We start from the raw sequence: 19,418 nt of genomic DNA on the forward strand, positions 1-19,418 counted from the left end.
CCCATTCATTTACAGGTCCACAGTCTCATGCAATCCTCATGAAATCTCCCGTGGCAGGTCCCATTGTCCTCCTTTCACAGATGAGAGACATGAGGTCTAGAATGATGTGACTCCCCCAAGGTCTCAGTCCTGGTGAGAGGCTGGACGGGGGTGGGGCGTGGTTCTACTGACTCCATCTCCACTTGGAATAGTGTGATCTGGGTGTGCACAAATCCCTCCCCCCAGGCAGCAGCAACATAAGTAGAATTGCTAAAAAATAAGGTTTACTGGAAAACTGAGGAGAAACAGAGTCAAAAAACCACAAACACCCAGAATCACGTGTTGACAAAGCCCAGTGAGAGGCACTTGTTTTTACTGAGCCTTTACTATGTGCCAGGTTTTGTGCTAAGTGTCTTACATACATTTAATCAAATCTCCACACTAACCCCAAGATTCTATTCTTAATCCCCGTTTTGCAGATGCCATAATAGATGGCTAACAAGTTAAGTGACTGGTGTAAGGTCACATAGCTTTGTGAGTTCCTGAATCAGGATTTGAACTCAGGACACTAAAGTCCTCATACTTCCTGTGCAGTGACACCACCTCCCTGGGCACATCTGTGTCCTAAGATATGGTCATTAGACCCACTGGAATGTAAGCGCCATCAGGGCAGCGACCCTGTCTGCTGTGATCACAGCTATGTGCCCAGCACAGGGCCTGGCCTTGCAAGTCTCCCTAATTGTTAGCTAAGTAATGTGCATGGATGGGCTTGGGGAGGGTCTAGCTCCCAGGCCTTTACATCCCTACTGTCTAGGCAGCAGCACAAGCCCACTTTCCCACTCCCCTGCTGGACTCCATCTGCTGGTTCATGTCCGACCCCTGCTCAGCAGCTGGGCTCGCAGCTCTCCTTAACCGCCGACCCCAGATTGAGATCTCCATCTACGAGGACCGGTGCAGCAGTGGCAGCTCCAGCAGCGGCAGCAGCAGCGGCAGTGGCAGCAGCAGCGGTGGGGGTGGTGGGGCGGGGGCCCGGTGACTGGCCGAGAGTCCCTGTAGGGAGGTGTATGGCCGGAGTGAGGGCCTCGCAGACCTGCGGCGGCTGCGCTACCAGAGCACCCGCTTCTGAGTCATTCTTTGGGCTCACCCTGCTGCCCGGGGTGGGAGGGAGGGTGACGGGCCTCATATTTCCTGTGGGCCATCAACCTATGCCCCCTGTCCCTCACCCCCGTCTGGATCAGTCCATTTCCTGACCTGGGGGGCTTTTCCTTCCCGATGGGGCTGGTCTGGGCCACACAGAGACAGATCTTCCTAGGAAGGCCGGGGTGGGGAGAACACAACCTAGGCGGCCCCTCTCTTCCACAGCCCCTCTCCCAACCCTGCGAGGGGGGCCGAGGCCTGCCACATAGAGGACTCCCACACTGCATGACCCCTCATCCCAAACCCATATCCACCAGGACTCTTTCCCTTGGGCCCTGCGTCCCGTGGCTGTCTCCCAGTATCTGTTCCTTCTCATGCCCCTGCAGGGCCCCGGCCTGTCTATGATCCTGCCTCCACCAAATTCAAGGTGTGGGGAGATGGGTGCCGTGGTTGGGAGCTCTTCAGCCCACTCCCGACCTCTTCTAGACCTATGGCTTTCCTGTCCTGCATTCAGAGCTAGAGGCCAGCTTGGCCTTGCCAGAAGCATCCAACTTTGAGACTTTGCAGGCTGCCAGGTGCTGGTTGGGGGGCACACAGCCTGGGGCTCTGGGAGGTAATATGGGGATCTGGAGAAACTCTGTGAAGAGATGCAGCCATGCGGGGCCTGAATCTCCTGAACTAGAGCCAGTTTCCTGAGATTAGAACCTGTGTGTATGCACATGTGAATGTATGTGTGAGTGCACATGTGTGTAAGTGCAGTGTGCATAAATGTGTGAGTCTGCGTGTGCTAGTATGCCTGTGTGTGAGCGCGTGTGTGCACCAGTGCACAAGTGTATGAATGTGGACGCATTTGTAAGCACACCTGTGTGTGTATGAGTACATGTGCATGCACGTGTGCACAAATGTGCATTTATATGAGTGTGAGTGCATGCATGTGCATGAACATGTGTGCACAAGCATGTGTGTATGAGTGTTCATGTGTATGAGTGTGTGTGTATGCAGGTGAGTGCATATGTGTGTGAGTGTGTTTGTGTGTTCCCCTTGGCTGCTAGGCCAACGACTGCTTCTCTGCATCCTGCTGTCTTTGCTACCTGAGGGTCTGTGACTTCTTCCCTGTGTGGGTCCAGCCTGGCCCCCTGTAAGTAAATGTCCAAAAGCCCCTTGCCCCTCCCCTAGGGCTACCAGGGAACATACTCTACTGCATATGTTCTAGTGGAAGAGAAGCCGGGGTTCTAGGAAAGAAGAGCCAAACTTTGGTGGCCTTTGGTGCCCCTTCTCAGCTCCCCATGACAAGACAACAGGGCTGCAGACACTGTGTGTTCAGCCTGCCCAGGGGTTGGGGCTCTTTAAGGCATTGTAGGTGAGGTTTCCATAGACCTTCAAAGGTGCCAGCAGCCTGCAGGGGAAAGGCAAACTCCCTCTTTGCAAGGAAAGGAGATGTCCAGCCAATGATGCCCGGCTTCTGAGGCCCAGAGGAGCAGGTGGGATGGGAGCAGCCCCTGGGGCTGGTGTCCCGAAGACGAAATGAAGGGGGCTGCCTATCTCAGTTGGCGGGAGGTGTTAGAAGCAGATGTGCAAGACCAGCCACTGAAGGTATCTCTCTGGAATCAAAGAGAGGCCTGCTTTTCTACCAGACATGGGAGCAGCATGTGGGAAACAAGGGCCTACCCAGAGACCAGAGAGAGTCAGCCTAGTCCTTGCAGCCTCAGGGAGTCCTCGGCCCAAGTGAGTCCTGGTCCAAGGATCCCCCTGGACAGCTGCAGTTCAGTGGGCTCCACCGCAGCCCCTGGCCATGGCCTATGCCCTCCCTGGGCCCCTGTGGGGCTGGGCATTGTGTCTGACCTGTGCATCTCCCATGGGAGGGCTGGGCACAGGCAGTGCTATGGCCTTTTTTTTTTTTTCTTTTTCCAATAAAAGAACTTGCCCAGCATGAAGCTCTGAGATGCTTTCTCTGCCCCATGATGATGGAGGATCAGTTCTATGCTCCAGGACCACATGAGGGGGATACTCGGCTGCCTGAACTGGACCTGATATGGGGAGCAGGATGAACTCTGTCTTCTTGGAGCTTGCAGTCTACTGGAGAGGCAGACACCTCAGCACCTCTAATCTGGAATCTTTGGGGCACTTGTAGCCTTGGGTGGGGGAACAGGTTGGACTGAAAGCGAGGCCAAAAGTAATCAATTAATGGTATCAATAAATCCTCATTTCTTGAGCTCTTCCCCTGGGTTGGGTCCTGTTGGGAGCTGGATCACACAGGTCACTCAGTATTGAAGATGAGAAAGTAGCTGGATGATAACTTCTCGGCCTTTTGGCCAAGATCAAATATGGAGAAAGTAGCTGGATGTTGGAATCTAGCAGAGTTGTGTCTTGAATTTTATAATTTATTGAGCACCTACTATGTGCCAGATACTTTGCTGAAACCATATGTTAGAGCTGGGAGGGGATTTAAAGATCACTTGAATCCTGTCACAGAGGTCCAGAGAGGGTGGGTGACTCGCCCTAGGCCACACAGCTGGTTGATGATAACAGGGCCCAAGCTTGGAACCCAGGTCTCCTGACTCAGTGCCCACTCTGTTACCACAGGGATGGCACCCAGATGGGAAGCTGCCTGAGGCTGCAGGGAGGCTGGGATCACAAACTCAGGCCTGTCCCCAGAGAGGGGCTCATCAGACTGTGGGGACAACGGCTCCAGCCTCTTGGGTGGGGGCTGGGCAGTCCCCTCTGGGTGGTTCTCATGTTTGTTCTCACTGCCGCTAAGGGCAGCAGTGAGCTGTGAGCAGCCTGGACTCACTCCCTCTGCCGGAACCTGGGCCGTGTGTGGGTTGCCACAAGTGAGGGTGTTCTCTAATATGAGGGCAGGTTCATTCTGTTTTGGGATAGGAAGTTTGTTCTACCCCGAGGCCAGATTTGAATCCAAACTCAGCTCTTCTAGATAGGAGGTCCTGGGGAGGGGGTGAGGATTTAATAAATGGGTAAAACCAAATCCGGGTGCTTATCTGACTGAGAGGCATTTAACCCTTCCATTTTCAAATGGTAATCATAATAATAATAGTAGCTGACATTTATTTAGCACTTCCTATGTGCCAGGCGCTAGGCTAGGACTCTATACATAATTAGTCATTCAATTCTCACAGCAACCCTCCATGGCATGGATTCTTATTTCCCATTTTACATATGGGGAAACTGAGGCTCATGGACGTAAGTAACTGGGAAATTGCAGATCTTGGCTTTGAATCTAGGCAATCTGTCTCCAAACTGCAAGGAAGAAGACAGAGCCAGCCTCAGAGGCCGCTTAACAGCTTGAGGGCCTCAGCCGTCCTGGGATTAGGATCAGGCAGATTCCCAGGGAAGGACTTGGAGCTATGCCTGGGTTTTGAGGCCAGGCTGGCACCTCCACTTCCAGGGCATCAAGGGAGGGTGCATGGGCTGTGCTCGCAGGCATGCGGGACCCAGAGGCAGCCCGGTGAAGGGTAGTGGGGGACTTGACTCACTGTGGGCCTGGGGAGGTGTGGTTTCTCTCTGCCGGCTTAGTTACAGGCAGTGGCCTGTCTCTCCGGGGTCTGGCTGTAGCCATGTCCCTGCACCCACCTTGCCAGCCAGGGACAGGCCCCGTCAAGACCCAGGAGCAGCTCCAGCCTCAGCCAGACTGTCCCCGAGGTCCCAAGTGAGGCCCCAGCCACTCAGGCATGCCTCAGGAAGCTCCTGCTGCACATGCTCCTCTCCCTGCGCCAGCACCCTGCTGTCTGGCTTCCTTCCTTTGGCCACAGGGCGGGTGTGTGTGAAACCACAGGGTTTACGGAAGCTTGAGGTGCCACTGAGTGGCAGGATTATGCACTGCACTCGGGGAATCAAAGGTGGAGGCAGAAAGAACTATGGCTGTTGTGACACGTCCCCCACAGCTCCCCGGTTGGCAGCCACTGCCACCTGCAGGGACTTTTCTGTGGCTTCCAGAGGTGTGGGGCAAAGGTGGAGTCCGGTGACTTTCTCCCTAGGGCCAGCCCCTGGGCTGTCGAGCCTGGGAAACTCCACATCCCTCTCCACACCTCTAGAAGGACTCACAATGAGGGGGGCCCAGACAGGAGGCATCACCACCTGGTTTGGGCTTTACTATTCACCCAGGGATAAAGCAAGGCAAACACCACTCCACATCAGATCTGAATTTGAGCTCTGGCTTCATGACATTGACACATGAAGACTCTTGGAGCCTCAGTTTCCCCAGTTGTTCAATAGGGAGACTAATATCTCACAGAGTTGTTTAGACCCAAGGTGTTCAACCTTGGTGGCAATGGATGTCAGCTGGGAGCGTGAAAAATCACCAATGCCTGACCCTATCCTCAGAGATTCTGATTTAATTGTTTTGGAGGACAGCTTGGGCATTAGGATTTTAAAGAGTTTCCCTGGTGATTCTAATGTGAAGGTAAGGCTGAGAATCCCTGGTTTTGACAGTACCTATAGCCTATAAGCCTTTAATACACCTCTGAAAATGCCTGAGACCTGAATAAGAAGTTTATGGTTCCGCAGAAGCAGCCAGACACAAAAATGAATATGCACCTTGTGATTCCCCTTATATGAAACTGAAAGACAGGCCAAACTAGCCTTTGATTGGGAGTCAGGATCAAGATTACCCTGGGTCGGGGGTAGTGGATGGATGGGGACCTGGGGGGCTTCTGGGAGCTCAGGAGGTTCTGTTTCTTGACCGGAGTGCCAGTTCCACGGGGTGCTCACTTCATGAGAATTCACTGAGCTGTATACTTAGGAGCTGTGTATTTGTCTGTACTGGTGATATATTTCAATAAAATTCACCAGAAAAGCCTGTTGGCTACAAAATAGGAAAAGAAAGGACACACTTGAAATTAATGTTTTGTTAAATATCTAGAAATGTAACACATATGCCAAACAGACAACTGCAACTCTATGTTACGTGTGTGTGTGTGTGAAAATGTAATGTCTGCTCTGCTGTGGGTGGGGCCTCTAAAAGGGAAGGTCCCTGATGCCTAAGAAAATCTGAAAACAGCCCAGGTTCACACCAGGAGTTCTTAACCTCGACCCGACTGCATTCAGGTGCATATTATGTGCCGTTATCTGAGGAGAGCATCTACAGCTTTCAGCAGATTCTCAAAGGGGTATGCAACCCCCTAAAAAGGTTAAGAACAATTGGTTTTGAGGAGTCAGTAAGAAACTGGCCATGAATATGCTTGGCATGAAAGAGATGCTGGGTAATGTCGGTTTCTTTCCTTCCTTTCAGAGCCCAGCCTTCGGAGGTTTCTGCATGAGCCTTCTCGGGCGACTTCTAGGAGGATTTATTCTCCTGGCAGTGCCGAGGGCAGCCTGCACCAAGCTCACAACTCTTCCTCCAAGAGGATGTTCAAAGGGCCTGTCATTTCAGCATCTGCTGGACAGCAGAACTTCGCATGCAGGATCCTGGAGCTGCGTCGGGTTTTGAATCAGGGACAATGGAGGAAGTGGGAAACTGTGAAGAGAGTCAGAGGGCTGTGCCAGCTGCCCTCCTTCCCACCCCCAGCAATTCACTTAACTTTCCTGAGTCTCACCTTTGTCATTATGAGAATGTGTATATTTATAAATAATCATCTGTTTCTCCAATGTAAGATATTATTGTTATTGCAGAAGTGATACTAGGACCTCGTTATATGGTGGCCTCATGATGTAGATTTATAGCAGGCTTCAGATTCTGGCATAGAATAAACAGATATTTATCCAAGAGTTCACTGATTCCCTAATAAATGCCAGGAACATTCATGTAGATTATTATTCCATTTAATTCTCAAACACTGGGGTGTTGAAATCTTATTTTACAGATGAGGAAACTGATGTTCTAGGTGGTTAGGTAGCTTGACAAGGGCTAGTAAGTGTCAGAGCAAAGACTTGAAACTAAGTCTCTGACTCCAAATCCCACTCTCACTCTGCCACAAGAGTGAGACGTGGGAGAAGAGAGACTGTTCTACCTGGATTGACTCATAAAGATAGAAGACAGATTCCAGACCAGAGAGAAACTCGTGGGCAAATGCATCCCCAGAAAAATTAGCTTTGCAGGGGCATGAAGGTACTAGTTATTTTGGAGTAATTCAAGTTATCGATTTCTGTAATGGAAAAGTGATTGGGAACCAGCTATCACCTGAGAACAGTGCTGAGTGAGGCCCCAAGAAGGGGGCAATGTTACACACAAGCTTACACATAGCTTACAAGACCTCAGAGATGGCGAGGGTCCTTTTCCCTGCTGCCCACAATTAATCAGTACACTTCTCAAGGGCAGGGAGCCTGTCTTACTCACTCCCCACCCCCACCCCCACCTCCCCCTATCCTGAGTGCTTGTTTCAGGGCCTGGCCCTGGCCAGGTCAATGGAAGATGCTGCCCATCTCAGGCTGGCAGGAAGAGGCAAGCCTATACAGAAGTGTCATCTGCAGACCCCTAGGGCAAGGTGCCACTGAGAAGCAGCTCAGAACCATGCAGACAGGCAGTGGTCACTGAAGGATACAATTCACCTGCAAGTGGTCACCTTATAACTCAAAGGATGGATGCAGTGACCCCACGCTACCCCCTGAGCTGGGCAGCAGCTCTCAGTGATGTTGCCCTAGCTGTGATATTGTGGCTCTGCTCATGACCTCTACCTATCCTGGGAGAGGAGGGGAGGAAGCGTGTGTCCCACCCCAGTCGGCCCTGCCTGACACTCCCCAAACAGCATTTTGAGGTGGGGAAAATCCTTCTGGTGCTGAATTCTTTGCCTGAGAGATCTGGACCTCAGGCCCTAGAGAGTGAATTACTGTGAGTGAATCACTGGCTGGATGGCTGGATGGCTGGATAAGTGGATGGATACAGAGAAGATGGGTGTAGAGAGATGACTGATAGATCAGAGATGAGCAAGAGGCCTGCCTGGCTTGAGATGGATGCTCGCAGACCCTGGAGAGGCAGGTGAATGGATGGGTACCGATCGCCCCTGGGCTCCCCAGTGCAGATCTAAATATAGGGCTGGAGCTCTTCAAAGGGAAGATGCTGTGCTATCCCAGTCCCCAGATGAACTCCGCATTTGTAACTCTGAGTGATGGATGTGTCTTGTTGGGAAGAATCCTTATAGGTCTGATATTGCCCCAGCTAATGGCTTATGGATTGTTGTAAAGTCAGGCATTGCTGGAAGTGAAACCAGGAGGTTAAACGTCCTGGTACAGATTTTATGACAATATCTGCATTTCATCAGTCAGGCACTGCAGCAAGTACCTTATAGGCTCGAGGAAGCCTCACAACAACTCTATGAGGATTTTATCACTGCCTCTATTTTGTGGATGAAGAAACTGAGGCTCAGAGATGAAATAACTTCTTAAGGCCACTTCCAAATGCCTGGGTGGAGGGTCTGGATTTCAAGTCCATTTGATCCCAGAGTTTCAGTGTGAAGGGAAAATTTTAAGGACAGGTGAAAGGAAGGGAGAGGGGAGGGCCATAGGATCTGTGCACAGCTCTAAGAATGAACATGGCATTTTGGCACATGTGAGACACCTTCTGCAGTGGGAGGAGGCACTGAGACTTTCCAATGACTGGGTGCCCTGAGGGCAGCCCCAGGCTTCCTTCTCCCTCTTTCCTCTGTGTCAGCCTTCGAGGGCTCTAAACCTTGAGTCTGGGGATCTGAACTGCAGAGAGGGTGTATGTTTGGCTCACTTTCCTTCCTTTGGCCTAAACTTGTCCTTCTGCCATGGTCTCCATAAGCAGTTGGGGAATGAGGATGTGCTTTTTTCCTGTTCCAGGAGCTCTACAGCCAGGTCTGGGGTGGAGGGAGGGAAGTTAGCCCTTTCATTTGTGGGGAGGGTGCATTAAATGACTCTGGGGGATGAGATCCTTCCTGGCTGCTCTGGGGCTGGCCATGAAGAAGGAGAACCAGCTAGCTTTAGGGGAATTATTCTGGCCCCAGACTGCTTTCCTGCTGGCAGGCAGGCTGAGGGCATGAGGTTCTGGGCGGGACGTTCTGGGAACGGGTGATACAGATTCTCCATCTGCCGCACCCTTCTCCTGACCCTGCCTCCCTCCTCACAGCTGAACAGGCTCCTCTCTGCACTGGGGACCCCCATTCAGATCTGTATTTAATCCCAGCTGAGTTCTAAGGACCAAGTGTGGTTCTTCTGTTACTTGATGGGCACGTATCCTGACTCAGTTTCCATGTCAGCAAAGCGGGAAGGATAAGCCCTGCCTCTCTTATTCCTGATCTTGTTCATACACTTGGGCTTCTGGAATACCTGGAGCTTTCTGGAGAAGGGTGCTGGGAGCAGCCTAGAGCTGAGCTCTTTTGAGTAGCAGCCAGCAACCCGGGCAGGGAAAAGGACCAGACGGGGGTGCAGATGCCTTTGGAAAGTTGCAGCTCCTTTTTGGGCCTTGGTTTCCATGTCTGAAAAGGAGGGAAGAGGACTAGATGACTTCTCAGGTGTTCCTGGATTTAAAGCTCTAGGATTCTGTGATTGTTGAGGGCCAAATTCCCAGGCCAGTTCACTAGCTCCTGGTGACCTCTGCTCTGTATGGCCCAGTCCATGCCATGCCCGCCTAGCTCAGTTCACTTTGTTTTATGACTCTTCTTTCTGGGAATGGCACTGTGTGAGAATTCAGCTGAACATAGCACAGCCCAGGCCCCAGGAAGGTTGGCTCTGCACCTTATGGCCATTTGCCATCTTTTTCTGGTGAACCTGTCAGTTCTCCAGAGGTGGCCCCGTCCTGCCCATCTCTCCCACCACAGGTGTCCTGGGTGGCAGCAGGGTGTACTGGGAAGCACAGGAGCTTTGGCACTGAATGGGCCCGGGGCTCCATCCTGAACATGGCTACTTAATAATAGTATCTCTAATTTGTTGGGGGCTTTCTATGTGCCAGGCACCATGTCAAGTCTAATATAATAACTCTGTGAGGTATTATCCCCATCTTGCAGATGGGAAAACTGAGGTTCAAAGACACCTTACCTACTTTAAGTTTTTGCTCAATGCCTCTTTCTCAGGGAGCCCCCCTGCCCCCGCTGCTATTTAAAATGGCATTTCACCTCCATCCTGGCCTTCCCGGATGGTCTTGATGTTACTCTTCTCCAGCCCTCCATAGCACGTATCATGCTCCAACATGCTACAGACTTTCCTTATTCTGGGTATTGTTTAGTGCCTGCCACGTCTTGCTAGGGCAGGGACCTTTGCCAGTGTTGTTCACAGATGTATATCCCAAGCCACTAGAACAACATCCAGCACACAGTAGGCGTTCAGTCACTGTACATCACATGAACAACTGGTTAAATAACTTCCCCAGTGTCAGTTACCTAGAGATCGCACAGCATAAGGCTTAAGAACCCAGGCTTTGGAGCTAGTCATGAGGTTGAATTACAGCTCTTGCCATTTTAGCTAGCTATGTGACTTTGCATAATTTACTGTTTCTGAGTCTCAGTTTCTCTGGTAATAAAATAGACTAATAACATTTATATTCTGGGATGGGTGTGAGGATTCACGGAGACATGGATGTAAAGTTCTTGGCATATGGCAGGCATTGCATAAATGTTAGCTGCTTTCCTGGAGGATGTTTTCTTCTCTCTTGCGTCTCATTTTCCCTCTGGTGGCCTATTTTTTGACCACTTCACTGTCAACAGTAGTTCCTTAGAGGACAAGCCACCGTGGGAGAGGCTGGCGTCATCTGTGGTGTTAACCAGCCCATGTTCTCTTGCCTTCCTTCCAGGATGTGCCTGTTGCTACAGAGACACAACAGCAACCTCTGGCATGTTCCTGGCCCCTGTGGCTGGGGTTCTGGCCTCAGAGAAGGCTGGCCCTAGGCACAGGGAGGCACGGAGGGGCTCGGTTTGCCTTCTGGGCTGGAAGTCTGGGTGGAGGTTCAGCCTGGAATCTGTTGGAAGAACTTGGCTGGCTCCCTGCAAAAATGAAGTGCTCATCTTCCTGTCTCCACGGGGCTCTTGGAGTCTGGAGCGGAGTTCCTGCTTGGGCCGAGGTCCAGTGGCACTGGCCTGGGTGTGATGCCCAGACCCTGGGAGGGGGCCATAGCAGCCAGAGTGACACATAATCAAACTCCTGGCCCTCAGAATGGCACCTTCCCAGAGTAGGGTTGGCAACCGTGTAGATGCTTGAAGAGGCCTAGTGGATGGTTTACCATTCTGCCTCAGTGAAGGTTGGCTGAGCCCGCCTGGCAAGGGGACTCTCGACATTAGCAAGCACTGCCACCTCTTCTTGCAGACTTGAATGTGACCGTGGGGAGGACTATTTCAGATCACTAGGCTTCCAGGGGCTCCATTTTTCCCCTCCCAATCCTGCTCTTGATCCTGGGCAGCATGAGTGACTGTGGCTTTTGCTTAAACCAATTCACCATCCCAAATGAAGAAGGGAGTGGTAGTTGAGAGTGCCAGCTGACAGCCAGACTCCTGGGATCCAGTCCTGCCTTCGTCTGTCTGGGCTGTATGACCCTGCACAAACCATTTAGCTTATCTGTAAACCTGGGATAATTACAGTACCTTCCTCTTGAGATTATTATGAGGATTAAACGAGTTGATTATTGTAAAGAGTTTAGATTCAACCGAGACACGCCAAGCCCACTAAATGTAAGCTATTATTGTCATTTTAAGGGGTATGTGCCTGTGAAGAGGGAGTATTCTTGAGCAGAATAAAAATGGTATTATTCTTATTATTTCTTTTTTCTTGAAAAATGGGTAGTTGTGGCAGCACTGGCCCACCTTCCTGCTGGAGTGAGTTGTGGCTGCCTGGTGCAGGCAGGTGGGGCACCAGCTCCTCCATTTGCATAATCCCTTCCGGGTCCATTTCGTTACTTGACTGCCCCTAAAGGCATTTGTTATTTTTGTTACAAATTAAAGTGTAGCATAAGCCAACAAAGATGTCAGGAGCCTGGGTGGGGCTAAGGGACAGGGAAAAGACAGACTTATCTGTGCGCAGGAGGGGACGGAACAGTTTGGGCTCCCACAGGTCTCAGAGAAAGGGATTAGAAGAAAGAGGGGAACGGGAATGCTGAGCCTGGGTAGCTTGGGGGTAGCTTTGCACCCACAAATCTGTGGCTGGTATAGCACAGACCAGTAGATGCATTGAATTTGAGGCACGTGTTCAAAAAGCCTGTACTGCTAGCTCAATGAGGAGGCTCTGTTTTTTTTTTTTTTTTTTTGGTGAGGTGGTAGGTAATGTTGAGTGGGTTCACTATCCACCTGTCCTCTGTATCTTTCAGCCTTGTATCTCTTGCAACACAAGCATCTTGGGGGCAGGGGACTTGTCTACCTCATTAGAGGGTCCCTATCACATTCCTCATGGGAGGAACCTAGTGCTTGTCATACAGGATATTCTCAATAAATGCTTGCTGAATGAATATGTAAATGAATGAATGCAGAGAGCTTGCTTTCTGGTATAGCAACCTGAGAATTCAGCTCAACTTTTTAGAAAGCTCCTTGGTGTCCCACTCCCATCCTGTGCACTTGGCTCCTCTATCTGGCTGGAGGGAAGGCAGCGTAGGGGTGGCAACAATGTTACCTTCACTTACCATTATATACCTAGAGCCTAGCTCAGTACCTGGCACATAATAGGTGCTCAACAAATATTACTTTCACTTACCATTGTATGCCTAGAGCCTAGCTCAGTACCTGCAAGTAGTAGGGGATCAACAAATATTACTTTCACTTACCATTGTATGCCTAGAGCCTAGCTCAGTACTGGGCACATAGTAGGGGCTCAACAAATATTGCTTTCACTTACCATTGTATGCCTAGAGCCTAGCTCAGTACCTGCACATAGTAGTAGGGGATCAACACATATTACTTTTACTTACCATTGTTACCTTCATTTACCATTGTACGCCTAGAGCCTAACCAAATATTTGGCACATTGTAGGTGCTCAATCAGTATCTGTTGAACTCATGAATGAATCAAATGGAAGCCTTATCCTGGAGTCTGAGTGCTGCAGTGGGCTCTTATCAGCTGTGGGAACTTAGAACTCCTCTTTGCAACTCACTGGACCCCACTCACCCAACAGGATCACATGACACAGATATACCCTGTTATATAAAACTCATTGTGAAGGCATTCATGGTTATCACTTATAAGGCATCATCTGAAGTCTGCTGTCACCCTGAATCCCATGATGTCCTTGGCAGGCCGTCTCTGTAGTTGTCTTGTCCCTTATTTCTTGTGCTGTTGTGTATGGACAGTCAATGGGCTCTGTTATCTTGTCATTTACCACTGCATTTGGAACCATTCCTCCATGGGTTTTGGGTTTTACTTATCTCACTATCTTAGATCCGCTTTGTTCATTTTTTAAAAGGCAGCAGCTTCCAGAAGGACTAGGGAATAGTCTGAACAGTGACAGAGCTGCCTGTTACCCTCTGACAAGATGGTGTGGTGGGAAAGGGCTCCAGCCCTGGCCTCGGGAGCAGTGGGCTCCATGACCTTGGGCACAGTGACCTTGAACACTTCAGCTCTCTGAGCCTCATCTCTGGAGCCCTTTCAGATCTTTAATTCTCTGTCAATACACAGGAATGGGCTTTCTAGAAGTGGAATGATTTTTAAGTTGGGGTCTGCTTTTCAGGGAAATTGTAGCTGTTTTCATTTAAAAACTTTTCATTTATGCTTCTGTTCTAAGTGTAAAAACAGCACTAGCTACAAGGAATTCATATTTTGTGATTTATTAGGAGTATTACTATGATATCAGAAAATGGCAGGGGTTTTTTTTTTGTTAAATATGTTTTTAAAAGAGTTGCTGCATTCTTAAGTGTAATTTTATTATATCCTGGGATGACTTTTTTTCCCCATGAAGAATAGATCTATGTTTTATAACAAGCCTTCACTACTGAGGCTGGTCGTGAGCATATTCTGTGGCATTACATCATTTCCAAAGGGTGTTCTGGCTACAGGAGCATTCTATTTTCCAAGCAGATTGCAGAGACCAAGTAGCAAGGTTCTTTCTAGAAATCAGAGTAACCTGAGATGAGCCAGGCCTATGTCCAGCCAGACATTGAGGAGTCTTAGAAAGGAAAGGCCCTTAGGGATATACCAGCCCAACTCTCTTGTCATCTACATTAGGGAAACTGAGGCCCAGCATGGAGAAGTGACTTCCTGCAGGTAAAAGGCCTAGAGTACACACTCCATTTCTGCCCCTCACTCATCACACATCCTTCACTTGGCCCAAACCCTGGTCCCCCAAATGTGAACATTGTTGTACACAACCAAACCACTGCTGGTGCCTGAGGGTGACACCTGCTCTGTGTTATGATCTGCTTTCAAAGCATCTCATGGTGGAAGGGCTGCTCCTAATTCAGCATTCCAATCAGTTCTACTTGCCCCAGACCCTTTTTATCATCAGCTTGGCACTAATATCTAGTAGAGAGTTTATTGGCATAATTTCTTCAGAAAAGAGGCTGGAAGGCTTAGCAAGTTCAAATGATAACATTTTTATCAAGAGTCCCAAAGGACCACCCTTTTCCCTCCCATCACCACCACCAACACCAATAAGGCTTTCTCTAGCACAGGAAGTCAGGGGCAAAAAGCAGAAACAGCACAGGCCAAACCAGCAGGCACATGGTACATTATCGGATCAACCAGCAAGCAACCACCTGGGAGCCATCTTTGTTAAGGGCAAAATAATGAGCTCACGAGACACTGGAGGATACAAGACTATCTTGAGTCTTCTGAAGGAGTGAGGGAGACTGGATGGGGTATTGGAGACTTTCCTTTCTGTTTCCTCAGAAAACATGCAAAGAAAGTCTTCACAAACAACTAAGGTTGTGTCAGTATCGCCCAACCTTCCCTTTTCAAAGATGGCCACCCCTGTTGTCCATTCAGAGGGAGCACACAGCAGAACCTACTGGGCGTGGAGAGAGAGAGACAGGCAGCAGGAGAGAGATTTAGTTTTCCACAAAGGCTGTTAGTTTTGTTTTGTTTTTTCCTTTATTGATGGGATTTAAAGTGCATATAACTGAAGGCAAAGTCCAAGGCCTAGAGAAAGATATGAGGCCCGAGAGAGAGGCTCAGAGATTCTAAAGGCGGCAGAAGAATACCCACCTAAAAAGGCCACTTGAGCTGCAAAAACGATGGGGCAGGGAGATAGAAAATGGGAAAAAGAGAAAGGGGGTGGGGATGGGGTGGGGGTGGAGGAAGGAGTTTGGGAAGAAGAAATTACCAGTTTAGAAATTCAGCCAAAGATGAGTAGTAGGAGTTAGTTTATATCCCAGCTATGAAAATACGGGCTGACCTCAAGGTAGGAACAGTTGTTTTAGGAAAGGTAAGAAGAATGATAGCCTCAGGCCAGGACACAGCATCCCCTGGCCCTTCAGGTGATGGTAGAAGTGATGGGGCTTCTCCAAGCCTCTGTCATGGTCTTCCCTGGAGACCCAATATGGGTCAAAGGAGACTCTATCCAGCCGGGAGAAGGAAGGGGCTGGGGACCTTGATCTGGGGCCTACCCAGAGCTCCCCAATGGAAAACAACATCCTTTTGCTACTGGCCTATGGCTGGGGCCCCACTCACCCACACAGGCTGTGCCATCCTCGTTGGGCTCGTAGCCCCGACTGCACTTCTTGTTGGTCCGGCACCTGTAGCTTCCATAGGTGTTGACACATACGGGCTTGTCTCGAGGGCACACGAATGGGAACTGGATGCATTCATTGGTGTCTGCAAGGCGAGGGGAACCACTCACCATGAAGGTGTGGGGCAGCAAGTACCAGCCCAGGCTCTGCCTGCCCATACACTGTCTGGCTTTGGGAATGTGCCTTCCTCGCAGAGCCTCAGTTTCCCTGCTTCAGTTCCCTTGGCTGGCTCCTCCTGTACTTGGTCTCTACATGCTGGGGGCGGGGGGTGGGCACTCAGGCTTGGTCCTGGGTCCTCTCTTCTGTCTACCTCAATCGTTCTAGGTGATCTCTTCATGCATGGATGATTCCAAAAGTTCTATCTCCAGTCACAACCTCTCCCCGTGGCTCCAGATTCACGAATACAATAACCCATGACCTACTTGACAGCTCCACTTGGATGTCTAAGATGCACCTCATGCTTAATATGTCCAAAATAGAACTCCAGATTCTGCCCTGCCCTGCCCAGATTCTGGCCCTCTGTTCTCTCTTCTCTAGCTCAATCAACACCCCCATCATCTATCAGCTGCTCAAGGGGAAATCAGAGTGACCCCTGATTCCTCCATCTTTCTTGCCCCCTGTGCAATTTCACAGCAGAGCCTGTCCACTCTGCCCCACAGTCCACCAGTCCACCTCTCTCTGTCACCTCTTTCTCATTCCTCTGCCACCACCCAATTTCCTGCCATTGTGACCTCTTGCCTGGATTTCTGCAGCTGCCTCCTCACAGAATACCTGGCTTCCCCTCTTCCCTCCAATCCACTCTGCAATTCAGCAGCTGGAGGGAGCCTTTAAAAATGTGAATCACAGCATATTACTCTCCAGTTTAGCTTCTAAGGCTCCTAAGAGCAAAATTCAGACTCCCTACAGGGGCCTTACGGACTCTCCATCATCTCCAGGCCATACTGGCATCCCTCCTGCTCCTTCGACACACAAAGCCTTTGTCCTGTCTCCCGCTTTTCACTTCTGCCCTTCCCTCAGCTCTTTCTGGGCCTAGATCCTTCTCATCCTTCAGGTCTCAGCTCAAAGTCTTCCCCCCGAGGCCCTCCCTGACCACTCTCTCTGGAACAGTCTCCAGGGAGCACCTTGCTCAGAGGGTTCTGAAATCATCTTGTCCAGCTGTGCGGTCATGCGTTCAGGGTCTGTCTCCCTCCACTAGAATGGATGCCCCTCTTGTGGAGGCGCGGGGGTGGCACTTGGCCTACATCCCCAGCTCCCAGCATGACACGTGCTGTGTATGAGGCACATAACTGCCTGTTGGGTGATGAAAAGGAAGAGGAGGCTGATCTCAAAGGGTCCTTCCTGCAGGCGGAGAAGACTCTGGAATTTCTATGCACCTGCACTATGTGTTTGGAGTGGGGCTGGGTGGGCATGTGGAGAGTGTAGGGGAGTCATTTCCTCCTCCAGCCACCCTTGGTACCACTGCTCCTCCACCTCCCCACCTGTGCTCCTTTGTTCAGACAGTGCCCCCCACCAGAACCCTGTCTCCCCTCTCTGTGACTGCCGAACTGCTCCTCATCCCTCAGGGCCCAGCTTGGACCTCACTTTCTCTAGGGCACCTTCTAGGACCCTCCCTAGGCTGGTTTAGGGCCCCTGCTTTGTAGTCTCCAAGCCCCTGCCCTCCCGCATCTGGGCCCTGATCACACTGTGTGGTTGTCAGCTGTTTACTTGTGTGGCTCTCCATTGGTTTTCAGCTCCTGAGAGTGGTATCTGTCTTGTTTACTCCTGTATCTCAGTAGCAAAGGGCTAATGAGCAGCTGCAGAGTAGACTTGGGAAGAATGCTGGATGAGGGTTCAAGGAAGGAGGGATCCTTGGCCTGACCCCTCCTTGCTGGTCACTGGGATGGAAAGTGTTGGGGGTGAAGGTCTCCTGGACACTCAACTTCTAGGCTGCCCCTTCCCATTCCAGGCCCTTGGGGACTTTCAGAAGGTTCTTGGACCATCAAGGAGCTGCCATCCTGGTAGTGCTGCAGCTACCTGCCTGCCCTAGTACTGCACCAGGCTGCAGTCTCCGTTCCATACTGTGACCACACTCCATACACTATTTTGCCCCCAATGCCCTTGGCAATGCACACCCTTGCCTGCCAGCCCCCTTGCTTGCTGCTCCACATGGACTTGCTGGCCATGGCATGTGGCTATTCCCCCTGTGCCAGGGTGGTGGTGTGTCTCCTTCCCATCTGCAGTTTCTCGGTACTCATGGCAGGGAAACACTGCCAGTTTCCAGAACCGCAGTGATTCAGCCTGTGGGTCACTAATATCACTCCCACCCTGGTGAGTCATGTGGTGGTTGTCTTGGCATCTGGAGTCCCAGAACAAACAACACCCTCCCCTGTCCTCCTTTCCACCCCTTGCTTGCACCCTGGACCTTGACATGAGTCAGGCGGGCATTCCCCAGGGAGATTCCGGCTTCTACCCCATGCCCTGGTGACTGAAGGCAACTCACCCATGCAATGGCCATTTTCCTGCTGGGAGAATCCTTGGCCACACTGTAAGGTGGGCAGAAGCAGAGACATGAGTGAGTTGAGAAGGTCCCATCCCAGGTTCCCTCCTAGTCACAGCCACAGAGTAGCTGTCACCCTAACCACAGTGTGAGGCATGCTCTGAGCTCTGGGCCTGGGGGGAGCCCCCTCCCTTGTAAGACCCTTCCTTTGCGCTGAGAACAGAAGCCTGGCGGGAAGGCCATGAATAGATATGGTTCAGACTCTTGCTCATTTCCCTGTGCAGAGGATCCATGCGAGCTGGGACGTCTAACAGAACCTGTCCCTCCTGTAGCATCACCCTGTGACTGAGGCTGGGTCTGTCAGGGCAAAGTGTAATGAGGGCTGGGAGATGCTTTTTGAGGTGTCTGCTCACTGCCCACATTCACTTCTCCAAGAACCTCTCCCTCACACGGGTGGGTGCCTGCAGCCATGCTTGTGTCCCACCTCTCTGGCCAGGGCTGATGGGTGGACATCCTAGCAGGAGGGAAGACTCAAGGCTTTGCAGCAAGAATTTGGACAAATTGACTCAGAGACTTAAGAGTTGGGAGCTGGCCCTGCCAGGCTGTGGAGGCTCCACCATGCCCATATGGGGGTCTCAGAGACAGCAGCCTGGGGTGGGGCAGGGGACTAAAAACGTAACACACATGACACAAAATGTCAATCAACCATACTGATGAATGAGGTGGGTGGATGGGGATTGTTGGGGAAGAGGGGCCCCTCTCCTCCCAAAGCCAGTGCACTGACAAAGGTCCTTGAGCTCCTAGGGCTGAGGCCATCAAGCTGCCAGTTTCTACTCATCCTGAGCTTCCCTGAGTTTTATGAGTGATCCTCCTTATAAGCCCCCTTCATTTGTGTCAGTTTCAGTGGGTTCCTGTCAATCACCACCAAGTGAACCCCATCAGAGTTGGAACGACACTGCTGAGATGGGTCCAGAGCTGCTCCTCAAAGAGCCTCCAGAAACCCTGCTGCAGGCTCTGAGCCCCACCCTAGGGCAATAGGAGGTCTTGTCAGAGACTCGGAAAGAACCAGGAGGGCAGCAACAGACCTGGGGTCATTTTAAAACTTTGCTCACAACTGGCTGTACAGCCTTGGTGGGCCTTGGTGGATTTCCTCTCTTAACCTCAGTTTTCTTCCTCTGTAAAATGGGTGCAAAAATGCCTGCCCTGCCAATACACCAGGGATTCTTTGAGAAGCAGAAGAGATGTGGGTGTGATAGTGTTGTGCAAACTACAAATGGAGG

The 19,418-nt window shown here is 50.8% G+C and overlaps 2 protein-coding genes across 3 annotated transcripts in view; one reads left to right on the forward strand and one right to left on the reverse strand.

Annotated features, from left to right (window-relative positions):
* Positions 1 to 251: 251 nt before the first annotated feature.
* Positions 252 to 19,418, reverse strand: part of CRTAC1 (cartilage acidic protein 1) — a 164,084-nt gene continuing 144,917 nt past the window's right edge. The window contains exons 13-15 of one of the 2 annotated variants that reach the window (XM_019035334.4): positions 18,142 to 18,184; positions 15,604 to 15,747; positions 252 to 1,029 (exon numbers count right to left, since the gene is read on the reverse strand). In XM_019035334.4, the coding sequence (XP_018890879.3) occupies positions 863 to 1,029; positions 15,604 to 15,747; positions 18,142 to 18,184 (354 nt within the window). In that variant the 3' untranslated portion in view covers positions 252 to 862. Of the gene's footprint in view, positions 1,030 to 14,476; positions 15,157 to 15,603; positions 15,748 to 18,141; positions 18,185 to 19,418 lie in introns of those variants that run through there. The other variant, XM_019035335.4, reaches the window with a different exon arrangement.
* On the forward strand, positions 1,025 to 6,877 carry LOC101126571 (uncharacterized). Its single transcript, XM_055352659.2, has 2 exons — positions 1,025 to 1,691; positions 3,034 to 6,877. Exon 2 carries the CDS (start codon positions 4,538 to 4,540, stop codon positions 5,306 to 5,308), a length of 771 nt encoding a protein of 256 aa, XP_055208634.1. The 5' UTR covers positions 1,025 to 1,691; positions 3,034 to 4,537; the 3' UTR covers positions 5,309 to 6,877.

The sequence above is a fragment of the Gorilla gorilla genome, chromosome 8, assembly GCF_029281585.2.
Source record: "Gorilla gorilla gorilla isolate KB3781 chromosome 8, NHGRI_mGorGor1-v2.1_pri, whole genome shotgun sequence".
In the NCBI taxonomy this organism is placed as follows: domain Eukaryota; kingdom Metazoa; phylum Chordata; class Mammalia; order Primates; family Hominidae; genus Gorilla; species Gorilla gorilla.

What these genes read in the sequence shown, in the direction of transcription:
- LOC101126571 (XM_055352659.2), top strand. Translation starts at nt 4,538, where the DNA reads ATGGGCTGTGCTCGCAGGCATGCGGGACCCAGAGGCAGCCCGGTGAAG.